This window comes from Tamandua tetradactyla, chromosome 9 (assembly GCF_023851605.1).
Source record: "Tamandua tetradactyla isolate mTamTet1 chromosome 9, mTamTet1.pri, whole genome shotgun sequence".
Lineage (NCBI taxonomy): Eukaryota > Metazoa > Chordata > Mammalia > Pilosa > Myrmecophagidae > Tamandua > Tamandua tetradactyla.
This window is the reverse complement of record NC_135335.1, coordinates 20,817,523-20,842,283: the sequence shown is the minus strand read 5'-3', so window position 1 is coordinate 20,842,283 and position 24,761 is coordinate 20,817,523. Positions and strand designations below refer to the sequence as shown.

The 24,761-nt window shown below is 37.8% G+C and overlaps 1 protein-coding gene across 1 annotated transcript in view; it reads left to right on the top strand.

The window, feature by feature from the left end:
- Positions 1-486: 486 nt before the first annotated feature.
- Positions 487-24,761, top strand: part of LOC143646840 (fatty acid desaturase 2-like protein FADS2B) — a 34,169-nt gene continuing 9,894 nt past the window's right edge. Inside the window, exons 1-5 of the mRNA XM_077116241.1 lie at positions 487-1,207; positions 10,334-10,444; positions 13,413-13,610; positions 14,837-14,938; positions 20,527-20,652. Coding sequence (XP_076972356.1) covers positions 800-1,207; positions 10,334-10,444; positions 13,413-13,610; positions 14,837-14,938; positions 20,527-20,652 — 945 coding nt within the window. The 5' untranslated portion in view covers positions 487-799. The remainder of the gene's footprint in view (positions 1,208-10,333; positions 10,445-13,412; positions 13,611-14,836; positions 14,939-20,526; positions 20,653-24,761) is intronic.

The window sequence follows — 24,761 nt, the reverse complement described above, 5'->3', positions numbered from 1 at the left end:
AAAATCTGTTTTCATGCCCCAGCTTGCATCTCATTCACAGGGTAATTCCAGCAAGTTATCTGAGGTCTTCAAGCTTCTTTTCTCACCTGGAAGATTGGACACTAATAGCACATCCCTCAGAAAATTGATGCAAGGATTAAATGAGGTAAAGCCCATGATGAGGGACTTGTAAAGCATAGTGGATTCTAGCAAACATCAATTGCTATTATGTTTCGGCATGCTAACAGATTTAGACATATTTAGTAGGGAATTGAAAAAAGAAAAAAGCTAGTTTGAATGGATTTACTATTTTGGTAAAATGAGACCCAAACATTAAAAAATAATGATAATAATTGCAAAGCCCTAGAAAGAAACAGCAACTGCCAACAAGATCATTTGTAAGCTAAACACACAATTATGATTCACTGGAGATTTCAAAAGCTTTTGCTCACTTGTTGAATCAACAGATCTAAATGTTTCCATTCACAGGTACCTCAGAAAGCTAGTGAACCCAACCCAGAAAGATGCAGTGCATAAGAATCAAGCTGATCAAAGCTTAGCCCCTCCTCCATGCAGGCAGGCAGCAAATCTAGCTGGGTGGCAATTGGCCTCAGCTCCTAACCAAGGGACATTTAATGATGAAGGAGGTTGCTGCTAAGAGGCCAGGCTGCATGGAGAGGAAATGTGAGGAGAGACAAGAGGCAAAAAAGATTTGAGAGAGAAGCAAGAGCCAGGGAAGGCATTTACTTTCAGCTTTGTGAAGGACAACTAAGCTACAAGAAAGTGTTTGTTTTTTGAATAGGTATCGTGCTATAATGGAATGAAAAAGAAGAAAAGGGGTTCTTTAGGTCCAATCAGAGGAGAAGATTGGATATTTCAGGCATCCATCAGAAGTCCCAGGCATTCAATGAAGATGACGTTTGAAGAAAAATATGATATCCACAGTAGCCTTATAGAGAAAAGTCAGCAGGACCTAGGAAAGAAACAGCACACAAATGGGAGACCAGTAACAAATGGGGAAACTAAAGTAAAGCAGGAGGCAAATGGAAAGTCCCACGTACCTGGGAAATGCCTCAACATGTACACCTGGGAAGAGATCCAAAGACACAACAAGGAGATGGACCAGTGGCTGGTGATTAATCGCAAGGTCTACAATGTCACCAGCTGGGCCAGAAGACATCCAGGTGGGCACCGGGTGCTGAATCACTATGCTGGGGAAGATGCCACGGTAAGATACTCCAAAACTCTGCCCTCCCTTGCAACTGCTGGGTTGCTGATAGTTTGTCTCTCTGCCAAAAGTCATTCTCATACATGTCTGGGCACCACAATCTTTCATCTCCTCCCAAACCAATTTTTCAGGATTCCTATACAGCAAGAACTGGGAAGCAAAGTAAGCCCCGAGGTCTAACTATTATCTGAACCAGTTTGGGAATGAGCTCAGATATGGACAGTGCATACCATGTTTGTGTATTCTATCTTTTGTTTCATTTTTGCTTGTGTTTCAAGCAGGATCACTGTCTTGCAAGAAGAAAGTTACAAACAGGTGATTAAAATCAGGGGGAAAAAGTCTATAGCTAAGTAGAAATTTCTCAGGTTCTTATAATTGGAGTGTTTCAGAAAAAGAAAGGAATTAATCAATGGGCATCAAAATTTTGCTAAAAGTAATAATGAAAACTTTAAATTTTATATGCTTTTAGGGTTTGCAAAAACTCTTTTGCAAGCTGGTTTACTTAGTCCTGTCAAGGTGATACATGTCATACAACCCTCTTCTCATGAAAGAAGAAACTAAAATCAGAGAGGTTAAGTGACTGACTCAAGGTCACCCAGCAGCAGATCTGGGATTCAGAACCTCATATCTTTCCTAACTTTCAGTCTTTCTTTTTTTCTTCACCTCTTCTCCTTCAGCATCCACCCCACATTGAGACAGCTAAGGGGGAAAAGGTATAATGTGTTTTGTGTACCTAGAATATTAGAATACCATAGATACATTCAAATGCAATATCTCATTTAAACCTCACTATGAGAAAAGTGGATATTATCCCCCAATACAGATGAAAACATTGGTGTTCAAAGTTGTAAACAACATGCCAGCAAGTAATAGCGCCAAATTCTGAAATTAGGTTGGCTTGGCAATAAAGCCCTTTTTATCTGGATCCTTTAAAATATAATGTTTCCACTTAATATTAGATAGGGAGGTCTCCTAAACCCTTAAGTGCATTTAGGGAATCGCTTTAAAATGTTTTAAAACGAAGTTATTTTCAATTCAGTTTGGAATTTTGTTTTTCCTATTGTGCAGATGAAGAAACAGAAGGTCAGAGCAGTCAGCTAGTCTAAGCAAAGTAAAAAATTAAAGAAAATTAATGTGTGATGGAACTGAAATTTAAACTTTAGCTTTTTTACTTTGCTGTTCCCATAGTTTTTATAGCTTAGAATATAATGTCTCCAGCTGATCTCAAAGCATAGGACTGAAAACATCACTTCACTAAGCACCAATTTGCAAGTGGCACTGCCCAATCATAATGGGATTTACAAGCGCCTGGCAAATTTGTAAAGTAGGCAAGATTTTGTCTCTTGGTGCTTTGAACATCTTTTTCCTCAGTTTTTCATCCCCCTTTACTGACTGCATTCTCTTTCTTTAACCATCTGCCTATCTTGATTCTACATTCTGATACATGCATTTCTGAATGTACCCCATGCTGTATCTGACCGCTTCTGTCAGATGTGACTTTTTCTTTAAACAATGTCTGGGCTTTCCTTAGGTAAATAACTCCAAGCTTGTAGCAATTGCAGGAGGATCCACACTGTGTAGGAATCCAGGGAGCTGAGGGTGGGAAAAGCAGAGAGGACAAAATTGGGGTGAGAATAACAGAAGAAAGAATGACAAAAGTATAATGAAAAAATACTGCCGGTTTCTATGGATCCATCGGCCCTACCCCCAAACTCAGAGGAAATGCGGGCGTCACTTTTCTAATAAAATTCACAGAATTTGCTCAGAGGATCTGTTTACTAGCATAAGGACCTTCAACCAACTCAAATAATTCCTTGTAGTCTCGTTCAGCTTGAGACAGCCCAGACAATAAGTCTGTGACTTGCAGATGAATTTTATCTCCTGGAAGTAATTTAAAAAAATAACAAAGACAAATTTATTAATAAAATAGAAACAGTTAGAACCCTAGCGGAAAATAACTCTGCCACCTTAGGACTCATATATCTGAAGAAAGACAATCCAGAGCACAGTCAGCCATGTACCTTAGACTTTCAGGAAACAGACCCGAAAATGTTCAGAGAATGGCTCAAGAGATATAGGAGGGGAAAATTCTGACTACCACGATACCCCAGGACTGCTCTAAGTCCTGAAAGTGTGAGCTTCAGAAGCAGGAATGTGAATGTGGGAAGGTTACGGAAGTGCTCAGAGCCTCAGTTTCATATATGTTAAAAGCATCATCCATCTCACTGGTTTATGGTGAAAGCTAAGTACAGTTAATACTGGTAACATGTTTAGTACAAAGCCATACAATAAAGGTCCATTACATTTTGCTATCATCATTCATATATCCAGTAACTTGTCGCCTCAGATACGATGCTTACCTTCCATTCACCAAGTGCTTAGAAATCCTGTTTTATTGGGTGTCATTTGATTAGGAACAAAGGGTATGAGTGGAGACGTCTCCTGCTTTCTAGTGGGGGAGCATAGGTCATAAAGTCAGAGCGTCTGAAGTAAAATGTTCACTGAACAACTTCAGAGCTGATTGCAGCGTGTGCCTGAGAAGCAAGTGTGGACAGAAATGCAATCTGTGACGAGCCTAGGACCCATAATTGCATCTGCCTGGAGGGTATGACCTTTCCTTATTTATACAGGAGCCGTTCTCCAGGCCTCAATCCTCTTTCTAATATGTGGATAATATCTACGCAATCGGTATCAAAGGGTTGTGAATTCGTTCATTCATGTAGTCAGATGTTCCAGAACCCTTGCTGGGGACCCACTCTAATGGTTAATAGCACACATTTGGGAACGAGACAATCCTGGTTTGCATCCGGACTCCATTACTTATAAAGAATGTCATGAGGATGTTGCTTAAGCCCTCAGAGCCTCAGCTCTCTAATCAAGAAAACTGGGATAATAATATGAAGATCTCAGTGTTGTGATGAAAGTCAGAGGAGATAAAATATATAAAGTGCTCCATACGGTGTTTGGCAAAGAAGAAACATTCAACAAAAGGCAGTTCTTGGATTTTATTACTTAGATCTTCCAAGATAGGTTTTAATTTTCCCTCGAAGAACTTTACTAAGAAAAATAAATCCATAAAACATGAGTGAGACATAGTGTCTGCCATTGTACACTTAATATGTGACTTGCCTTCCTGTTTGCAAACTATAGGATGCAAAACTAATGATAGAGTGCTAATAACTATAATCTAGACCCAGGTCTCCTTATCTGGAAGAGCTCAGCCAGGAAAAGTCAGAAACAATAAGGCCAACGATAAGAACTGATTATATAGATTATAGTATGTCTGTGTGATAGACTATGTAGAAATCATTGAGCTGATGGTAATAAAGCATTCTGATGACAGGAAAATGCATAGGAATAAATAGCTAGCTACAATTTTATAAAAGGCACAGTGAATTCTATGGTCCACAAAAGAAATAAGTGTGTCTTGTCATGCATATATAGAGACAGCATATCCAGAACAAAGAAAGCAGGACTTTCATTATTCTGTGTGCTTGTCAACCCTCTTCTTAGCTTCAGACATCATATTCTTGGGAGGATACTAAGAAACTGATGTTCTCTCCCATGAGAATCATAGGTCAACGTGATGGGGAAGAGACGCCAAAAATTTAGAGGAAGTAGAGCAGAACCCATTTCAACTATTTGGAAGACTATCATATGATCATATGGAAGAGATTAGACTTATGTGCAACTCCAATATCCCAAGTGGGTTGGGATGAGTAGAGCCAATAGAGGCAGACTGGGGTAGCATGAGGGAGATGGTGGTAGATATATACAGATGTGGAGTACAGATATGATTAACGTCATGAGTAAGCATGCGGCCAGACTGGGTTTCCCAGCTTACACACTTCTTGTGCTTAGAACAACACTGGCAAATAGTACATGCTCAATTAATGTCAGTTACTATCTAGGTTGTGATGATGACAAGAGAAGGTGTAGGAATAGATAGAGGATCAAGAGAAGGGGGAGGGGAGAGAGGAAAAAGTTTGAAAGGACCTTGAGTGCTGAGCTAAGGAGTTGCTTTTTACTCTAACTGTATGTCTTCTTTTTTCCACTATATACAATGCTGCTTCTCTAGCTCAACACCCCTCTTCACCCTCATTATTACAGCAAAACTCATCCAAGATTTCTCAACAACTGGTGAAAGGAAAATCATAATCAATAATAATTGCAACTTTTTGGCTTGTCAAAATTCCCTGAATAATCTGTTTCTGAACAAGGGTTCACATTTCAAAATAGGTGGAGAGAATTCTGACCAAAATGGGGAAAATAAATATAATAAAATAGAGTATCAATGGCTAAAAGTGTTCAAATAGCTTTGAGAGGCTATTCTGGAAGCTACTTTTAGGAAACTTTCAGCTAGTTGTTGCTAATTGCCATGGTTTGCCAAACCCCAAACAACACTGTTTCTGTTAACCCTAAAAAAACACCCAGGGCTCTATCTGAGATTCTAGTACTAAGATTACTTTCCAGAAACCTACAGCCTCCAGAATGGTTCTTAGACCAGATAAGTTCTGAAACCCAGTGGGGCCAGCCTCTCTAAGAATATCAAATAGTCCCTCCCCCTATCCCATATTGCTGGCACGCCTTTATCATGAAAAAGTTAGAATGGGCATAGCCCAAATACCCCTAAAGATTGGGAGAAGGATCAAAGGAGAAGGATGAATTATAACAGAGAAGATAGGATTTATTATCAATCAATATCATATCATTGTATTGATATTTCTTTTCATCTCCAGTGTCTTGGAGCAGCTAGAAGGAAAAACCTGAAATTTTGGGACTGTAATCCATACCAAACTTTGAACTCTGTTCTATAACTGCTTGTTACAATGCACTTTGAAATTTATTGGACTTTTGTTTATATGTTATATTTCACAATAAAAAATATTTTTAAAAATAGGTGGAAAAATAGGTAAAAAGAAAAAAAGGGAGTTAAAGTGCTAACAGATAAAAGTGGGCCATGAAGAGGGAAGAATGAATTTAAGGGCCATTGATTGAAAAGAAGGAAGACCAGGAATTACAGGAATGCAATTGCAAATGCAAACTAGTCCAGGTGCCTGACAAAGCATTGACAACAGGAATGGAGAAGAGGTAGAAGGTATGAAGGTTATTTAGGAAAAAATTTACAAGATGGGGTGAATGAGTAGATGAGTAAGCAGGATGAAGAAGTCTACAATGACTTATGGACATCTAGCTAAGGCAACTAGATGAATGGTGATATCCATCACAGGATAGAGAAGCCAAAAAGGTGAGCTAGTTTGGAAGGGAGAAAAGACAGAGAGAGTTTGGCCTAGAGCCTAACTGAAAGTATCATAGGAAAAGATCTCAGCATATGGAAGGGCTTTTTAACAATGAAAATTATCCAACAATAGAATGAGTTGCAATGGAAAAGTAAATCTCTGATTATCCCTGTGGATGAAGGAACACTGGGGACTTCTCTGTTCCAAAGCAGCTTTCTCCCAGAAAGGCAAACACTGCACTCTACCCTCCTACCAGTCTATTGAGAATTCACCGTCCCTGCGAAATATGAGGACATGGTTACTGTAGTTAATGCCTTTATGCAGAAGAGATCTGAGAAAGGAACAAAAGAGAAATTACACAAAGATATGAGAGTGAGGGGCCTTCATCTATGTTGGTATAGAGTATTCTGGTGAGCTCTTTAAGGTGAGTAAATCTGAGTCTGTACTCAAGTTATCTTGTTTTGCCACTACTTACATGCTTAGCAATTGGTGCTTTCTTTTCTGAATTTTTTTCTTAGTTATATTCTTTTGGAAAGTTTTGATTCATCTGAGATGAACGAAGTAATACTAATATATAATTACTGCCCCTTAAAACCTAAGCACTTAACTACTAGGTTATGTCATTGATAGATTTCTGAATGACTGAATAAATGAATAAAATACACCAGTAAAATACACCAAAAAGTTAATGGGATTTTCAAGCTATTTGTGAACATATAGCAATAATTACATCTTTCCTATTTCTTGATGACCTATAATACAAATTTATGAGTAAGTTAGAGAGTGAGATGATGATTGAGAAGGAAGTCAAAAGGCTAAAAGGAGAAATTAAGAACTGCTAGGATGAGAAAAAATTCAGGAACTAGAGATGCTGAGAGTAGGAGAAAAAGGAGACTGTTTAAGACCTGTATCTTCTGAGCACAACACTTTGATACCCCCAACTCCCAGTAGTAGAAATGCTATATTCATCTATTTATTCACTCTTTCCTTTATTCATCAGGCATATAGTGATTACATGCCATATTCCCAGCATAGTGATAGGCATTAGATATACACAGATTAGTAGTACATGATCTCAGTCTTCAAAACCTCACAATAACACTATGGTGAAAAACTCTATTAATAAAATGTCTTTGGAGCCAAAAAAAAAAAATCAGGAACAACTTTCTAAAATAAGTTAGTGAAGACCACACAAAGAAACAATATTTAACCTGTATGCTGAAGGGTGAGGAGAAACTTTTTTGTAGAGACAGAGAAGAAGGCAGTCAAGGCAAAGTGAATCATATGTGCAAAGCTTCAGAATCATAAAGGGGCATGGACTTTACTGAATGGAGAGCAGTCCAATGGAGAAGATGTTGTAAGAAGGCTACTGGTAGAAGCTAAATCTGGAGAGGTAGATTGGTGCTTCCTGAAACTAAAACTTAAGTGATAGGGAGATACCATTACTCTCTACTCAAGAGAAAGTTACTGCATTTAGCCTCATCTAGAAACAATCTAGCATTGCCTTTTTCTTGGGAGACAATTTAGAATGAAAATTATACATCTAAGGCTGGGAAGGACCTTACAGTTTCTTGGCTTTGGAGTCATATAGTTCTGATTTCAAGTCATGAGTCTACTGTCATTTGAGGCAAGGCATTGTTCCCCTTTACCTGTAACTCAGAAGTGATGAAACCTCACAGAGTGGAGGTGATGATTATGAGTAGTCTGTAAAATGACTTGTATATATGATGCAGTCACTAAATTCTGGCATCATCCCTGTTCCTCCTTCATTTTATGCCCTCTCCTTTCTTTAGCAAGACCATATTGACCCATGAACATTCACAAAAGAACCTGTTTTCATGGGAGTTTCAAAAACAGGATTGCAAAATTTACTCACTAAGCAAAATACATTAAGGAAGTCTTTTAAAGAGTGAAAATATTCTAAAACTACCTAAACTCCTTTGTTATAATACAGATCAATGTAATGAAAACAGTTCCACATATCAGGAACCTATTACTACTCTGAAAAATTCTATGGCTTTTCAATATCCATTGTCACAGCACCGACCTGTAAATATTGTTGGGGATCCAAAGAAACAATGAATGAACCCTGAAGAATATTATTCTTTACACACAGTTCCAGGACTCTAGATGACTGCCTAGCATAAGATGAAATTAGAATAGCTTATGTTTTCTCTAAAACATAAGAGCCACCAAATTTTTCCACTCTAACCTAAACAATAAACAGAAGGTGATTTTTCAGTTTGGATCACCCTGAAATAGTTTAATCTTGTTCTTAATCATGGAATCACTCTCTTTCTGTTTAGGGAACTAAGCATTAAAATCACAGAAGGGAACAATTTAAAAATACCTTTGAAGTCACCTAGTTTATATTTCCCAAGATGGTCAAGGGAAATTCTCAGAGACAGAACAAACAGTAGAGGCTGGACTGGTTCTGTCAAATACAAAGATATTTCTACCTCAATGAATCAGAGACTCAGGTGACTTGAGTTTACAGAGTTGATATTACACTCCTCTAATTAACCTTATCATTATATAAATACCTCCTTATTAGTAGGTGCATATATAGTTCTTGGATGAACATAAAGTTGGTTTAGGATTTGAAGAAGGAGAATTCATTATATTCACTTGAAGAGTTCAGAGCTTGCTCCACTTAAGCACTGGGATATAGAAAGAAAAACCCTGAATTGCTGTATGTAAGAGGAGATAGGTACCGAATTCTGATCACCAGGAGTAGGCAGTTAAGAAAGATAGCTGATATTTTTGAAAAGCTACTATAGGCCAATCAGTGTTCTAATTAATTCAGTAATAACTTTATGAATCTAGTTATTAACATCACCACCATGCTAGAGAACAGAAAATGGAAACACGGACAGGAGACCTGTCCATGATTACACCGCTATGTAAGTGGCAAAATCAGAATCTGAATGTAGAAAGTTTTCACTAGTACCTCTCTGGATCAGTTTGTACTGATATTCAAGTGATAGCTTTGGTTATATTTCTTCATTTAAGTCATTTAGATCCCCAATGACATATCATTTGAGAGTCTAGCATCTCCCTCTTGTAAAATCCTTCTTCCCTCAAAACCATTTAAATCCCTGGGATGGGGTATGCTATGTCTTACTTTTCAAAATAAGCATGATATAAGAACTACTACCATTTCTCATAGCCACCTGGAATTGCTCTTGAATACAGACCTCAGGTGGAAAAATACATTTGGTCATCTCACCTCCTTACTTGGTTATAACAAGTCCCTGCATAGGCCACTGTAACATTTTGTTTAGAAAGATGTGACTCCTTTAGTGTCAAACTTAGCCAACAATAACCTGAGGCTCAAAGGTCATGCTTTCACATTCCCTCATGCCTTTGTCTTCCTGTCATCATCAACTTGCTTTCTCTAGAAATAATTTAATTCAAGTGTCTCATTTTCTGGACGTGGTCAGGAACCAAAAGGGCACCTTCCATGGGAAACATGACTTGCATAGCCTGTCTTGGTCACTACATGCCTTAGAGAGGGAGAGAAATGTCCACAGTAAGCCCGATGCTGTTATTCAGAGATTCATCATGGCCCATAAACTCAACCTAGCTTTCTTCTGGTGCTCAATAAAAGAAACAGTGACTACTTCCAATGCTGGAAGATAACCTGTCTGTGTTGAACCTGCCCGGTGAAGTGATGCATCCAGTATGAGGACCTCTATTATGAGGTTTTCATAAAGGATTTCCAAGGGTAATTTTGATCAATCCATTAGAAACATCTACCTGAGGTTAAAAGTGAAGACTCTATCATGAAGTCCCATGCTGGTTCCCAGGATGAGGTAAGGAAGGAGACTCATCTGTGGAAATGCACATCTCGTCTAAGGCTGTAACTCATCTGTCTGATTTACAGGATGTCTTCAGGGCCATGCACCTAAATCTTGACATTGTACGGTTGTACCTTAAGCCATTGCTTATCGGAGAGCTTGCCCCGGAAGAGCCTAACCAGGAGAGAAATAAAAATGTGAGTAAGATCTCAGGACCCAAAGGTGTGTGTGGAAGGATGGTGGCAAGCAAAGTCAATTTATTATTCTGTGTGACAAACCAATCTTCATCCTTGGGTGGGGCTGAAATAGATTGAATGAATGAATTCCACATATTTTGAAACAATTTCATTCCCCTTAGAGCCTCATAACTCTTAAATCTCTCTGAAACAAAGAAATGGAATTCTTAGCTCTGCACCAAACAGTAATCCCATGACTCTACATACTTATTTTGGGCCAGGCGACTTATACATATAATTTTTCATTAACTGCTTGTAATTATTTGTTTAATGTCTGTGTTTCCTGCTAAACCTGTGAGAGCTGACTGTCTTGCCCATCCCTGTTTTCCCAGAGCCTGCACACTATCAGACATGTAGGAGGAACTCCATAAGTAACTGCTGAATGAAAGATGCAAATATGTCCTTACTATAGCTTTTTTGTTTTTTGGCAAAATTATACCCTTGTGAAAGTCCTAAAACTGGTAGGCCCGAAGTCCGGGACTCTAAATCACTTCTCTCTGACCCCAAAGCCCTCTGGAACTCCCAAGAAGGGTTGACATTCTTTCTCTAATACTTTGGCTACACAAAATACTGTCTCCTAAAGAACAGGGTCTTCATCAGGCAGAAAATTGCTTGGATGGTTTCACCCAAAACTTAAAAGAATTGCACTTAATATTGAGAAATTCTTTTTTTTTTTTTTTTTTTTGCATGGACAGGTACCGGGAAATGAACCCGGGTCTCCAACATGGCAGGCGAAAACTCTGCCTGCTGAGCCACGTGGCCCACCCTAAGCAATTCATTTTTCATAGCAGCTGACATTTGTATAATTCTTAAGTCTTTTCAAATTATGTGTAGACAAGGGCTCATCCATATACAACTGTCAGGCAGACAGAGTAACAATTTTATTCCTATTTTAAGAAATGAGGAAACAGATGCACAGGCAAAGCAGGTCGAATCTGAGAACACAGTACCAGCTATGTGAAGAGCTGAGACTAACACTTCAGCTCACGCCTTAGTGCAGAGCTGAAACTAACACTTCAGCTCAGCTCACAACTTTAGTGCAGAGCTGAGATTAACACTTCAGCTCACACCTTAGACCCACATGCTGAGTGCTGGGCAACATAGCTTGGTGGTTCAGAAAGGGGCCTTTGAGGTTGGATGGCCTGCACATGCATCCCAGACCGGCCATTTAAGTTGCGTGCATTCAGACTGGTTATGATACCTCTCTGTGGCTCAGTTTCTCTATCTGTAAAATAGCAACAGTCATAGTACCAACATCATAAGAAATAGGAAATGCTATTTCTATTTCTATATTTCTATAGAGATATAGGAAATGCTCAGTGAATTTTAAATCTTATAATCATGAGCTCAAAAGGGGCACTAGTAATTTATAGACCTCCAGATGTGTCCTCATCATTTGTTGCAGGTGGCCCTGTGTTAAAAGAGGTTGCATAGATTAATTGCTTTTCCTAAAATTTTTCTGTAGGGAAAGGAAAATCCTGTTAATAACTAATGGCTGAGAGCTGTTATATAATCATTATCAAAAAGAATGTTGGTCTCTGGGGGTAAAAGTTCTACCATAAATTTTCTTTGGTATGTCTATGTGTATATATATATATATGCACACACATATGTATTTAATGTCTGAACACATGACAGAGTGTCAAGGGGGCATAAATTGATGTCCAGTGTCTGACACGGACTTGCTGATGATTTGAAACCAGCCACTCTCTATTCTGGGCTTTGGTGACCCCTACTCTGTACAATAAATGGGCTGGAAAAGATGACCAAGCTGGATGCACTCTAGAGGTGATGAACTAATTTTTTTTATGGCCGCAGAACTCCAACCCTGATGGGGGCTTGACAGATAAAGCCATCAAGGCTTTTCCCAGGCTTTACCAGTTCCTTTAAAAGTTGCAGCAGGGAAATTCAAAATCAATTTTTGGCTTCTAGAATTATTAATATAGCTCTTTTTTAAAAAAAAAATTCTCTATTTTTCTTAAATCTATGCAACTCTGTACTCTGTCTCATTCTCTGTTCCCTTTCCCAGCTGTTTTATTTTCAAACCCATTATAGTATTAAACCCAAAGATCCATGTGTCAAGCATATAAACCACTAGCATTATACATGAACACACACACACAGCACACATATACAAGGCCACTCCCACTAGCAGACACGCTTTCACACCAATGTGGAACCTGTCTTGTTGCTGGGGATTTATTGACCAGCTCTCAGGAAATTCGTCCTTAGAGTTAATCTGAGTAAATGCTACTGTTCTATGCCCACTGTCTTCTATGAAAGAGCTTTTTCTGCACATTAACAGCTGATGACTTGGAAATCACTATGTAAACCGTACAAGTAGCTATGGTAACTATAGATCCATTTAGATAATTAAGTTCTTCAAAGCATAATTGGGGTCCAATCAACTCCTGAATAACACTATGGTTGAGAAGGCAACTCTAAGGCTGTGTTTCTCTCTACCGACACCGCTACTCCCTTCCCCCTCCAAGAAAAGAAAAAATCTAAGTTCCATAGGAACAGTTTGAAAACAGTTTACAAATAACTATTCATCTCTCTCTTCCTCAGGAAAAAAAAAATGCATAACCTTTCTTCAAAGATTTTGTTTCTTTGTTCACTGCATTTTGGTTTTAATTCTGGCCAAGTCATCCAATCATTTTGGAGAGAGAGGTCTTAAATCAGGTGACATTTTCACAGATAAGAGTTCAGTACAATATATAAGTTTTTTTTCACTCTAAAATATTAGTACTAACCTTATTGTTTTGTGAGAATTACTAAGACACTTATCTAAAATGCTTAGCAACCTAAGCAGCATGTCTAGCATATAGTACTAGTTCAACAAATGGTAGCTGTTTTATTATTAATACATTAGTTTGTGTTCTCTCTCACCTGAAGGTACTGATTTCTTTCTTAAATATTTATTTCACAGTCCCAGTTGGTGGAAGATTTCCAAGAACTGAGAAGGTCATTAGAAGCAATGAACATGTTCAAGGCCAACATGGGATTCTTTTTCCTTCACCTGGCTCAGATCTTGATTTTGGAAGCCCTAGCTTGGCTAACACTGTGCCATTTTGGCAGTGGCTGGACTGTTACAATATTTATTTCTCTTCTTCTGACAGTTTCTCAGGTGAGGAAATACCTTAAGCCCAGGCAGTAGCCTTGGGGAAAGGTTCAGAGGTTCTTCTCTCTTCTCTTTAGGTTGGTGTCAGCTGCTGCCTGACACTTCCTGGCAAGCTTGTCACCAATGTACTATTTACCAGCAAGTTACCAAACCTCACTGGGCCCCAGTTCCCTTGTCTGTAAAACAGGGGTAGTAATTTCCTTATGGAATTAGTCTGAGAAGAACTAAATAGGTTAATGATAAAATATCTACACAATGGTTGGTATATGGTACATGTTCAATTAATGACAGCTGTCATTATTAGCCCCATTTTTTCCTGGCAAGTTCAATTATTGGCGATTTGTCCTCGCTTATAAAATCCTCATCCTTATCTTTCATTCATTAACCAACCAATATTTATCAATGCATCAGACCATGAATTCTTCAAGGGCAGAGGCTACATCTTATTGTATAAGAATAAAAACAAATGGATTCTGCCCTGAAAGACAATACAACAACCAGCATGTTGCAAGGCATTTGATTAATCTTTGTTGAATGAAATATATGAATCTCTGAATTCAGCCTTCATTGAGCACAATATACTGTGCTGTGGAAACAAAGAGAAATTCACATGGTCCTTGTCTTTGGGAAAGGTGCCATCCAATGGGAGAGATAGTCATTCAAACACCTAAGTATACTACTCAAGGAGGGGAATAACTTATGTGCCATTGGAGCAGAAAGAGGCATTTAATTATGATTGGAATGATTGGAGAAGACTGGGTAGAGAATTAGCAGCCATGTGTGTCCAGATTTTAGAAATGTATTGATTTTTTTTGAAAATAAACCAGCTTTACTTCTTGAAGATTGACTTTTGGAAACAAGAAGGAAGGCAAACATTTGTTTGGTGCTTAGCATAAGCAGAACATTTTACACGTATTTAAGTTGCACAACAGCCCTATGAGCCAGATATTATCTCCATTTATAAAGTGAGGAACTGAGTTTCAGAACTATTGAGTAACCTGCCAAACATCAAATATGGGAAGATTTTAACAGTAGCCATGAGAACTTTCTAGGCTGAGAGAAAGACCCATGCAAAAGTATAGGACAAGTATGAGAAAAAGAATGTAAACGTGGCTTGAGGCCAAACAGATCCCCTACTGTTCTCAAATGGGCTCCTGAATGCCCTCATAATCTCATTGATTGATTGTTTCTTAGATTCCCAACTTCTCTAACAATGACTTTGTCTTTCCTAGGCCCAGAGCTCATTTTTGCAGCATGACATAGGACATCTTACCATGTTTCAAACAAGCAAGTGGAACCACCTGATGCATAAATTTGTGATGTGCCATCTCAAGGTACAGAATATTCATGCCAAATGATGGGAATTTCTTGAATGTCATTCTTAAGGCAGTGGTTTCAAGATAACATATGTACATAATATTATAAAATATACACTAAAATGGAATTCCCAATGTTTACGAGGAAAATATTTTTCTAAGAAGTTCTAATATTTTCCCTTATCCCAATAGATTATTTTGCCCAATTCCTGGCACCCCACTACCCTAAGAAACCACCCCTCAGGAGAAGGGTTGTAACTTTCAAAATAAAAAACGTCATAATTTTTTATGGAGAGTTGTAATTGGGAATATTCTAAGAAAGAACCTGGACACTTGTTGCTGAGAATCTAGGAGAATCTCTAGAAGGCCTGATTAGTCCTAGAAAGATTGGGCTATGAATGAATAGATAAAGGAAAAGATGTGGGAGAATGGGTAAGGGTTCAAAGGAAAGAGAAAGTGTGCAGGGAAGACCAAATGGCTTTTTTCAAGAGTTGAAAACTGTGAAACCCAGACTGCTGGGGAAAGCAGGTGTGATGATGGCAGGTGGCTTTTTTCTTCCTAACTTAAGCTCCCAAAGGGCAGGAGCACTGTTTCATGCACCACCACAATGCAATATCTAAAAGAATGCCTTTCACATAATAGACCCTCAATAAGCATGAATGAATGAATGAAGGAAGGAAGGAAGGAAACAGTACAGGTTCTAGTGGTGGCTCTGACAATTTCATAGGGCTCTTGTTAGAATTATATGTGATATTCATGCATTGAGCTTAACCCAGGTCTCTGGCGTATAAGAAATAATCACTCTTTGCAATTGTAAATAACGCTGCTATAAACATTGGTGTGCAAATGTCCATTTGTGTCTTTGCCCTTAAGTCCTTTGAGTAGATTCCCAGCAATGGTATTGCTGGGTCATATGGCAATTCTATATTCAGCTTTTTGAGGAACCGCCAAACTGCCTTCCACAGTGGTTGCATCATTTGACATTTCCACCAACAGTGGATAAGTGTGCCTCTTTCTCCACATCCTCTCCAGCACTTGTCATTTTCTGTTTTGTTGATAATGGCCATTCTGGTGGGTGTGAGATGATATCTCATTGTGGTTTTGATTTGCATTTCTCTAATGGCCAGGGACACTGAGCATCTCTTCATGTGCCTTTTGGCCATTTGTATTTCCTCTTCTGATAGGTATCTGTTCAAGTCTTTTTCCCATTTTGTAATTGGGTTGGCTGTCTTTTTGTTGTTGAGTTGAACAATCTCTTTATACAAACTGTGGTATATACATACGATGGAATATTATGCAGCTTTAAGACAGCATAAACTTATGAAGCATGTAATAACATGGATGGACCTAGAGAACATTATGCTGAGTGAGTCTAGCCAAAAACTAAAGGACAAATACTGTATGGTCCCACTGATGTGAACCGACATTCGAGAATAAACTTGGAATATGTCATTGGTAACAGAGTCCAGCAGGAGTTAGAAACAGGGTAAGATAATGGGCAATTGGAGCTGAAGGGATACAGACTGTGCAACAGGACTAGATACAAAAACTCAAAAATGGACAGCATAATAATACCTAATTGTAAAGTAATCATGTTAAAACACTGAATGAAGCTGCATCTGAGCTATAGTTTTTTTTTTACTATTGTTATTACTTTTATTTTTTTGTCTATATTAACATTCTGTATCTTTTTCTGTTGTGTTGTTAGTTCTTCTAAACCGATGCAAATGTACTAAGAAACGATGATCATGCATCTATGTGATGATGTTAAGAATTACTGATTGCATATGTAGAATGGTATGATTTCTAAATGTTGGGCTAATTTCTTTTTTTTCTTTTTTTCCATTAATTAATAAAAAAAAAAGAAAGAATCACTGTTTGTTAGTTATCATTAATTTGGAAACAATCTTTCCAGATATGAAATGAGGATGTAAATCATAAAGAAAAAGGTTCAGTCATGGTAGTATTAAGGAGATAGGGAACTAGACCATAAGTAAAGGCATCACTGAGTTGGAAGGTCCACTATTATTATTTATAATAATTTTTTTATTTATAATAATGGTTTGATTTTTTTATTTCAAGAGAATCATTTTTTCCGATGTATGCTTTTTTTTTTCTCTTTGCCCAGTTTTCTTATCATTTGCTGTAGATGGCTTCTTTTGCATTCTTGCAGACTATGTTGCAAGTCTGTTTCATCTAGTAAACTGAAAATTATTGCTTAATCAAAAAAATAATAATAATCTCATGTATTCTTTTTTCACACGGAAGCTTAAGTAGATTAAATAACAGGGAGTTGGCTCTTGATACGTATTAGAAATATGTCTATCCTCCAAAATGATTAGATGAATAAGATACGGTCATTTTATGGGACATTTCATTTAACTGGAAAATACCTGTTCTACCCACTAGCCATGAGGGTAGATAGATGAGATGTTTTTTGATTCACTCAGAAGTCTTCACCACATACTAAAAGCAAAGATAGTTTCTTGTGTCCTTGTGAGACAAGCCCTTTTCTTTTCTGAGGAGTCAGAGCTATGACAGGTAAGACTCATTTGTCCTAGAGGTAATTGACAGTTGATTTGGTACCAGTCTGTGGAATACTGCAGATCATCTCCACATTTGCTGGTACTTTAAAAAACAACTTCTTTTCCACTGGTTCAAATTTGTTTGTAGCTATATAAATTGTGTCTTCAGAAACAATTTTGCACTAGTTGAAATGGATATAACCTCGACGACTTGTGAACAAAGTGAGGAAATGGGAAATGGCTCTAAAAACAAATCAAACGTGGCCATTTTGTAGTGATTCATGAGCTACATAAGTACAGGATTCCATTATGTGCAGAAGAGAAAATTACCTGTGGGGAGGAAAGGTGCACCTGAAAGAGGTAACAAAGAAAATTTTAATATAAACAGCCTCACCCCCATCATAATTTAAAAATTTTAAAACTTGATTTCACATCAGTTGACCCCTTCCCTCAAAAAGGCACAGATACTCAGATTCTTTGGAGCTTTCATTCACTAGCTGTGCAAAAATATATGTGGTCTGGTCTGCCTGTTTGCACAATAAACAGAGCCCTTCTGAAAATAAAACCATGAAATGTGTATATATTTTTTGGACTTGTATTCAATCCTAAAATCAAAATGGAACCCCTGTAGCATGTCTTTTACAGATGAACCAGCACGCACATTTTGAAAACTATAACAATTAAATGTTCTTACATGGATAATGGGGAAGAATAATTGAAATTAATACTTTTCTAGAAAATCTGGCCTATACTGTTTCAATGACTATACTCTAAAACAGTTTGAGGGGAAGGAGTATCAAGCATATTATTTCCTGTGATCCTCTTGGTAACCTTGTCCATTTTACAGATTAGGAATTTATCCAGAGTCATAAACCTAGTAGATGGCCAAGTGCCAAGTGGGGTGTTTAAACTCAAGTCAATTCCAGCCCAAAGTTTGGGTTCTTTATACTGCACCAAGAAAGGGCCTAACTTGGAAATGAGGTATGACTTAGATTGGTTCATGTATAGAATTAGAGCCAGGGTAATCAGTTTTACATGAAGTTTATAATCCTTTTTTTCCCCATGGAATACTCTTTCGCTGTCTCCGGTAGTAAGCTTCCAGGCAGTTGCTTTAGATCACATGCATAATTATTCTGCTGGGTCACCACTGTTCTAAGGTCCGGGGCCTTGAGCTGTTGAGATCTGTTCCCCAATGGATGGTGAATTAAGACCTATCTCCCATTATTACAACTACAACAGGTAGTTGCTAGTGAAAAGGGTACAATCAACTGGTGGAAGAGACCAAAACTTTGGCTCTCAGTGGATTTAACTGAAAGAGAGACTCATTGATCATCACACTGTCCATACTTGCCTACTGCTTCCATTCGATCTCATGTTCCATAAGTGTGAGAACTCCATTTTATAATGTTTATATTTGTATTCACAATACCTAGATTGGTATTTGACACATGGGATGCACTTCAAAACAAACAATGAATGGGTGACTGAACGAATGCACAAGTGAAGGAGTGAATGGGTGGTATGCTATCTGATGGGAGAAATATGGAGTGTGATGGATCCCAGAAAGGGAAACGAAATTTATGAAAATAATTGAGTTTAAGGTATCATGAGACATCTCAAAGGAATTCAGAAAGTGCACATACAGGCATGAGATTCAGGAGAGAGCTCTGGCCTGGAGAGAGGGATTCCACTGAAAAGTGTTAGGAAGACTGTTAGAGATGACAAGAGAATAGCGCTGCTGATGGGGGTGGGGGCAAGCTGCACAGTGAGAACCCTGCCAGGAAAACTATAGGAAGACAATGCTAATGCATAGAGATTTCCAAAAATACCTGGCTCCCTCTACCATAGATGTATAGATTCTAGACCAGCATGGCCCAACCGAAAAGTAACACAAACTAAAATGACACATATCATTTTAAATGTCCTAACAACTTTTGAAAGTGAATTTATGACCTGATGTCTCCAAAATATTATCATTTCAACATGCAATCAACGTAAAGGATTCTTAATGAGCTGTGTTCCTTTCTCCGTACTGAGCCTTCAAAATCAGGTGTGTATTTCACATTTACAGCCCATCTTAACTTGACTAGCCCCATTTTGAGACCTCTATAGTCACATGTGGCTAGTGACTGTCACATTGGAAAACCTGTATAGTCTAGTTATTGCTAGATCCAAATGCACAATTTGGAAACTAACATTACTGCTTATTTTTCCATGATTGATTAACTTAGTAGAGAAAGGGGGAAGAAATTGAATATCTCCTATGTGCCAATATTTTACATACATAATCTCATGTTTTTTCAAAACTGCCAATAGAGGTAAATGTCATCATTATACTGTATTTGCTCGAGAGGAAATTGGGCCTCAAAAAGGGTAGAGAATTTTCCTAAACCACACAGCTAGTATTTGTGCAGCCAATATATGAACCTGGGTTGATGTGCCTCCAAATCCTTTCACCTATATAAGCCAGCAGACATTTATTGAGAGAAAATCAGAAACAACCTAGTCAGAAATGATTCAAGCCTGGCACCAGCTAAAAGATTTTTAGTTTCATTTATTTTTATATGAGAGCATTGAGGCCTTGACACGTGGAGATCTGAGTCAATTCTTCCTCTTGAGATCACTTCAGATCCATGATTCCTTGAAATACTTATTGAAGTAGGATACCTGGGGCCACTTTTTTCCCCAGAAGTGATTTAAGTCTCAGAGCTAAGGCTTCTTTATTTGCAGAATAAGTGTAATAATCTCTGCCCTACCTACTTTCAGAGTTTTCCATTTTGTTTGTTTTTAACGAGGATGAAATAAAACAAAAGGTAGAAAAAAATTGATGTCAACATATTTTTATGATTTTCATCAAGAAGAGTTGTTATAGCCTGAAGTTATCTTCTGGGCCAGAGAATTATTTGTTTGTAGACTAGGAGAGGCTCTGACGGATGAATCATTCTGACCCAGTGGTGGGGGCAAGAATGAAAAGTTTGGATATCCTATTTTGACTTTGGGCTTGCATGCAGAAAACTCTGACAATGGAGGGTATAACAGGAAAGAAGTCTTGAAGCTAATGAAACTCTCTCTTCTCTTCAGGGCTTGTCAACAAACTGGTGGAACTACCGACACTTCCAACATCACGTAAAACCAAACATCTACCCCAAAGATCCAGACGTTGACATGGGTCCACTTTTTCTGCTTGGAGAGTCACAACCTGTCAAGGTACATTTAGACTCCTGGGCTGCATAAAATTGCAAAATGGTTCCTGGAAAGGCCTCCAGCCTGTCTTGGAAAGATCAAGCTGGAAATTCCAGATTCAAGCACACTTGAGAGCATCTCTACATTTGTAGATCCAGGATATAGATGTGAAGTAACTGAATCAAGGGTTGTAAGACTGGAAGGAGATTTAGAGTATATGACTGTGATCTTAAAGATTGTCCAGTTGAACTTCCCAAAGGAGGAAATATGACAACCCTTACTGCTCTCCTTGAACAATCCAGGTGAAATGCATGACCCTGTTCAATGCCTGCTCACTTCCTCTGAGTCAGCACAAGCCAATGTTACAATGTGAAACTAGGTAACTGAGGGAGACAGTGACTCTTCCATGTTTGACAGTGACATGGAGAAACATTCACCCACAGAAGATAGGTCATTACACTAAGTAAGCATTAGATCATGAACTTGTAAATATCTATTTTTCTCAATTAATTCCAACCCAGTTAGATGAGATACTATTGCTCATGTTCATTTTGGTTCATGTATATGTGAACCACAGCCAAAGACACCTACAATGTCCACTTCATGATAATTTGGACTTCTTGGACAACAGAAAAACAGGAAGAAAAAGTCCTATCTAGAGTTTCTCGGTTACTGATTCCATTAAACTTCCACTCCAAACCATCATGTAATGGACTATTTGAATTAAAAGCTTTCACTGAGAGAGTCCTCCTTAAACAAAAGGGATATAAGTATAATCAAAGAAAAGTATGTCTCTTTTTTCTAAGGGGGAAATGCTGAATCTTAAGAGTTAGCGAATATGAAGAAGTTGATGTCTCCATCTTGAAGAAAATAGAACTTTATAATAATGGAGTATAGCTTGCCAAGTTAGTGCCTGACCCTATGACACACAAACTCAAAATTGTTCCATTCTTTGAAAACAGATTTTTCCAGAATATATTTTTGGGAGACTTATCCTCTTCTCCAGCTGAATTAAGAAATAAAGTCTCTTGCCCAGATTTTAAAAATATATAATCCTTAGCTATGATCACACACCAGATGCTTTTGATAATAGTTCCACAAGTTGGATATCCTTATTGTTTGTGGACTTGTATGTTCATCTCTAGAATTGTAACATGTTGACTTATCTAATTGTCCCCCCCAGAGCAAGGGAGGTTTGTCTAACTGAAGTTCATGAAGCAGCTTGATGCTCTCCAACCTAAAAATAATGCAAACTAAAATGACACTTATCATTTAAATGTTCTAAAAACTTTTGAAAGTGAATTTATGACCTGATATCTCCAAAATATTATCATTTCAACATGCAATCAACATAAAGGATTATTAATGAGATGTTCTGCATTCCTTTCTCTGTGCTGAGTTATATTCTTTAGAGCTATATTCAATACACAAACTGTATTTTCATCAGTGGTGGAGGTCACCATTTCAACTTCTGCAGCTACTCTTAGGACATATTTCTAGAACCTTAAGGTTCTATATACGATAGTTCCAAAGCTTCTGTGCAAGGATCATCTAAAATCATTTAAACTCAAATGACTTTTGAGTTGTTCCACATTGAAAAATAGGCATATGGAAACTTGGTATTTTAAGTATGATTTTTCTGTAAACCTACAACTTCTCCAATTAAAAAAAAAAGCTTGTTAAGCCCTGAACTTTTCCTTTCCTCCCTCTTTACTGGCAGTCTTTCAATCACTTTTTTTAAACATTCATTCTTCTGACAGGCATTGATTGAATCATCTAGGTGCCTGGTCATGTGCTCATATCTTGAAAGATATAAGGTTCTCTTTTGTGGTGAAACTCAAAATCAGTCCTTCATCTAAATTTGCCAAGTCCCAAGCATTTTCTACCTAATCCCTCCTCCATATTTCCCACTATTTAAATACGTGGTGGTTTGGGATTAACTGCAAAGATTAAATAGGTATTGTTACTTCATCACCATGAGATTTTTATTTGAATAAGAAAGGACAACTTTATTATTCAGATAAGAAAAAAAAATTAGAATTTAGGCAAGATGGCATCATGGTGGGGGTAGGGGGGCTATAGTCCTCAGTTCTTCTCTGAAAAGTACAGGAAGAACTGTCCGAATCAATGGTTCTGGGGCTTTAGAGTCTGGAAAGCACATTATAGCACCCAGGAAAGAGCAGAAAAAGGAGACTGAGAATTGCAGCAGAACTCTGAGTCAACTGCTCCTGCCCTCAAGGATTGCCTTGGGTGTGGTCTATCATTGCTACAGGCAGAGAACCTTATGTCTTCCAAGATATGAGCACATAACCAGGCTCCCTTCCCAGGAATGTGTGTGTGTGTGTGTGTGTGTGTGTGTGTGTGTGTGTGTGCGCAAAATCGAGTCCCAGGCATGGCTTCTAATATGTGATTTTGGACTGTTAGTTTCTTCTCAATTGCTGTTCTAGCTTGTGGGAAAAAAGGACTTCAGTGGTTATTGTTTCAACACTGCCCAGAAGAGGTTGAAAATCTACACTTCCTCTGATGCAGGGGAAGGTTTGCAGAAAAGCACCATCTTCTGGACAGGCCAAGAAAGAACACCTTTGGGGAAGCAAAAGGGGAAAAAAATTAAGTTCTACTTAATTTTTACCAGGAAAATGCAAAAAAGTTTTGTTTTTTGTTTTTTGTGTTTTTTTTTTTTTTTTGCATTTTCCTGGTAAAAATTAAGTAGAGTCTCAGGGAATTGAATGACAGAACAAAGTTTACAAACATATGTGTTATGGTTGTCCCAGGAGGAGAAGGGAAGGGAAAAGGGGAAGAAAGAATATTTGATGAAATAATGACCCAAAATTTCCCAACTTTTATGAAAAACGTAGATATCCATGTCTAAGTGCAAAATACTCCACATAGAACAAATCTGAATAGATCTGCTCTGAGAAACATGCTAGTCAGAATATCAAATGCCAATGATAAAGAGAGAATTCTGAAAGCAACAAGAGAAAAAATATATATCAAATATGCAGGACATTCAATAAGACTAACTGGATTTCTCATTAGAAACCGTGCAGGCAAGAAGACCAAGGTATGATGAAAGAGAATAACTGCCAGTCAAAAATTCTTTATCTGGCAAAACTGTCTTTCAAAAATGAGGGTGAGTTTAAATGTTCACAGATAAACCGACACAGATTTCATTAACAAGAGACCGGCTCTACAAGAAATACTAAAAGGAGTTGTGCAGGCTGAAAGGAAAAGACAGGAGAGAGAAGCTTGGAGAAGAGTGTAGAAATGAAGACTTCAGAAAGGTAATTAAAAAGGTAAAAAGAGAGCCGTAAATAAGATATTACATATGAAAGCCAATGGATAAAATCGTAGAAGTAAGTACTGCCTTTACAGTAATAACATTGAATGTTAATGGATTAAACTCTTCAATCACAAGACACAGGCTGGGAGAATAGATTTGAAAAATATGAGCAATCTATATGCTGCCAACAAGAGACTCACCTTAGACTTAAGGATACAAATAGGCTGAAATTGGAAGGTTGGAAAAAAATATTCCATGCAAACAGTAACCAAAAAAGTGCTTGATATTACCTATGCTAGCATCAGACAAAACAGACTTTAAAATGCGAAACTATTAAAAGAGAAAAAGAACATTATATATTAATAAAAGGGGCAATCCACCAAGAAGAAATGACATAGATATTTAGACACCTAACCAGGTTGCTCCAAAATAATGAGGTAAAAACTGGCAAAACTGAAGAGAGAAATAGACATCTTTACAAGCTGGAGACTTTAGTAAACCTCTCATTAATAGATAGAACATCTAAACAGAGGATCAGCTAGGAAACAGAGAATTTGAATAATATGATAAACGAACTAGACCTCACAAACATATATAGAACATTGCACCCCAAAACAGCAGGTTATACATTCTCAAGTTTTCATGGATCATTCTCCAGGATAGGCCACACGTTGGCCTCAATAAATTTAAAAAGATTGCAATTATATGAAACTTTTTCTCTGATGATAGAATGAAGATGGAAATTAATAACAGGTGGAGAACTGGAAAATTCACAAATATATGGAAGTTGAACAACATACTCTTAAAGAATCAGTGGGTCAAAGAAGAAATTGCAGGAGAAGTCAGTAAATAT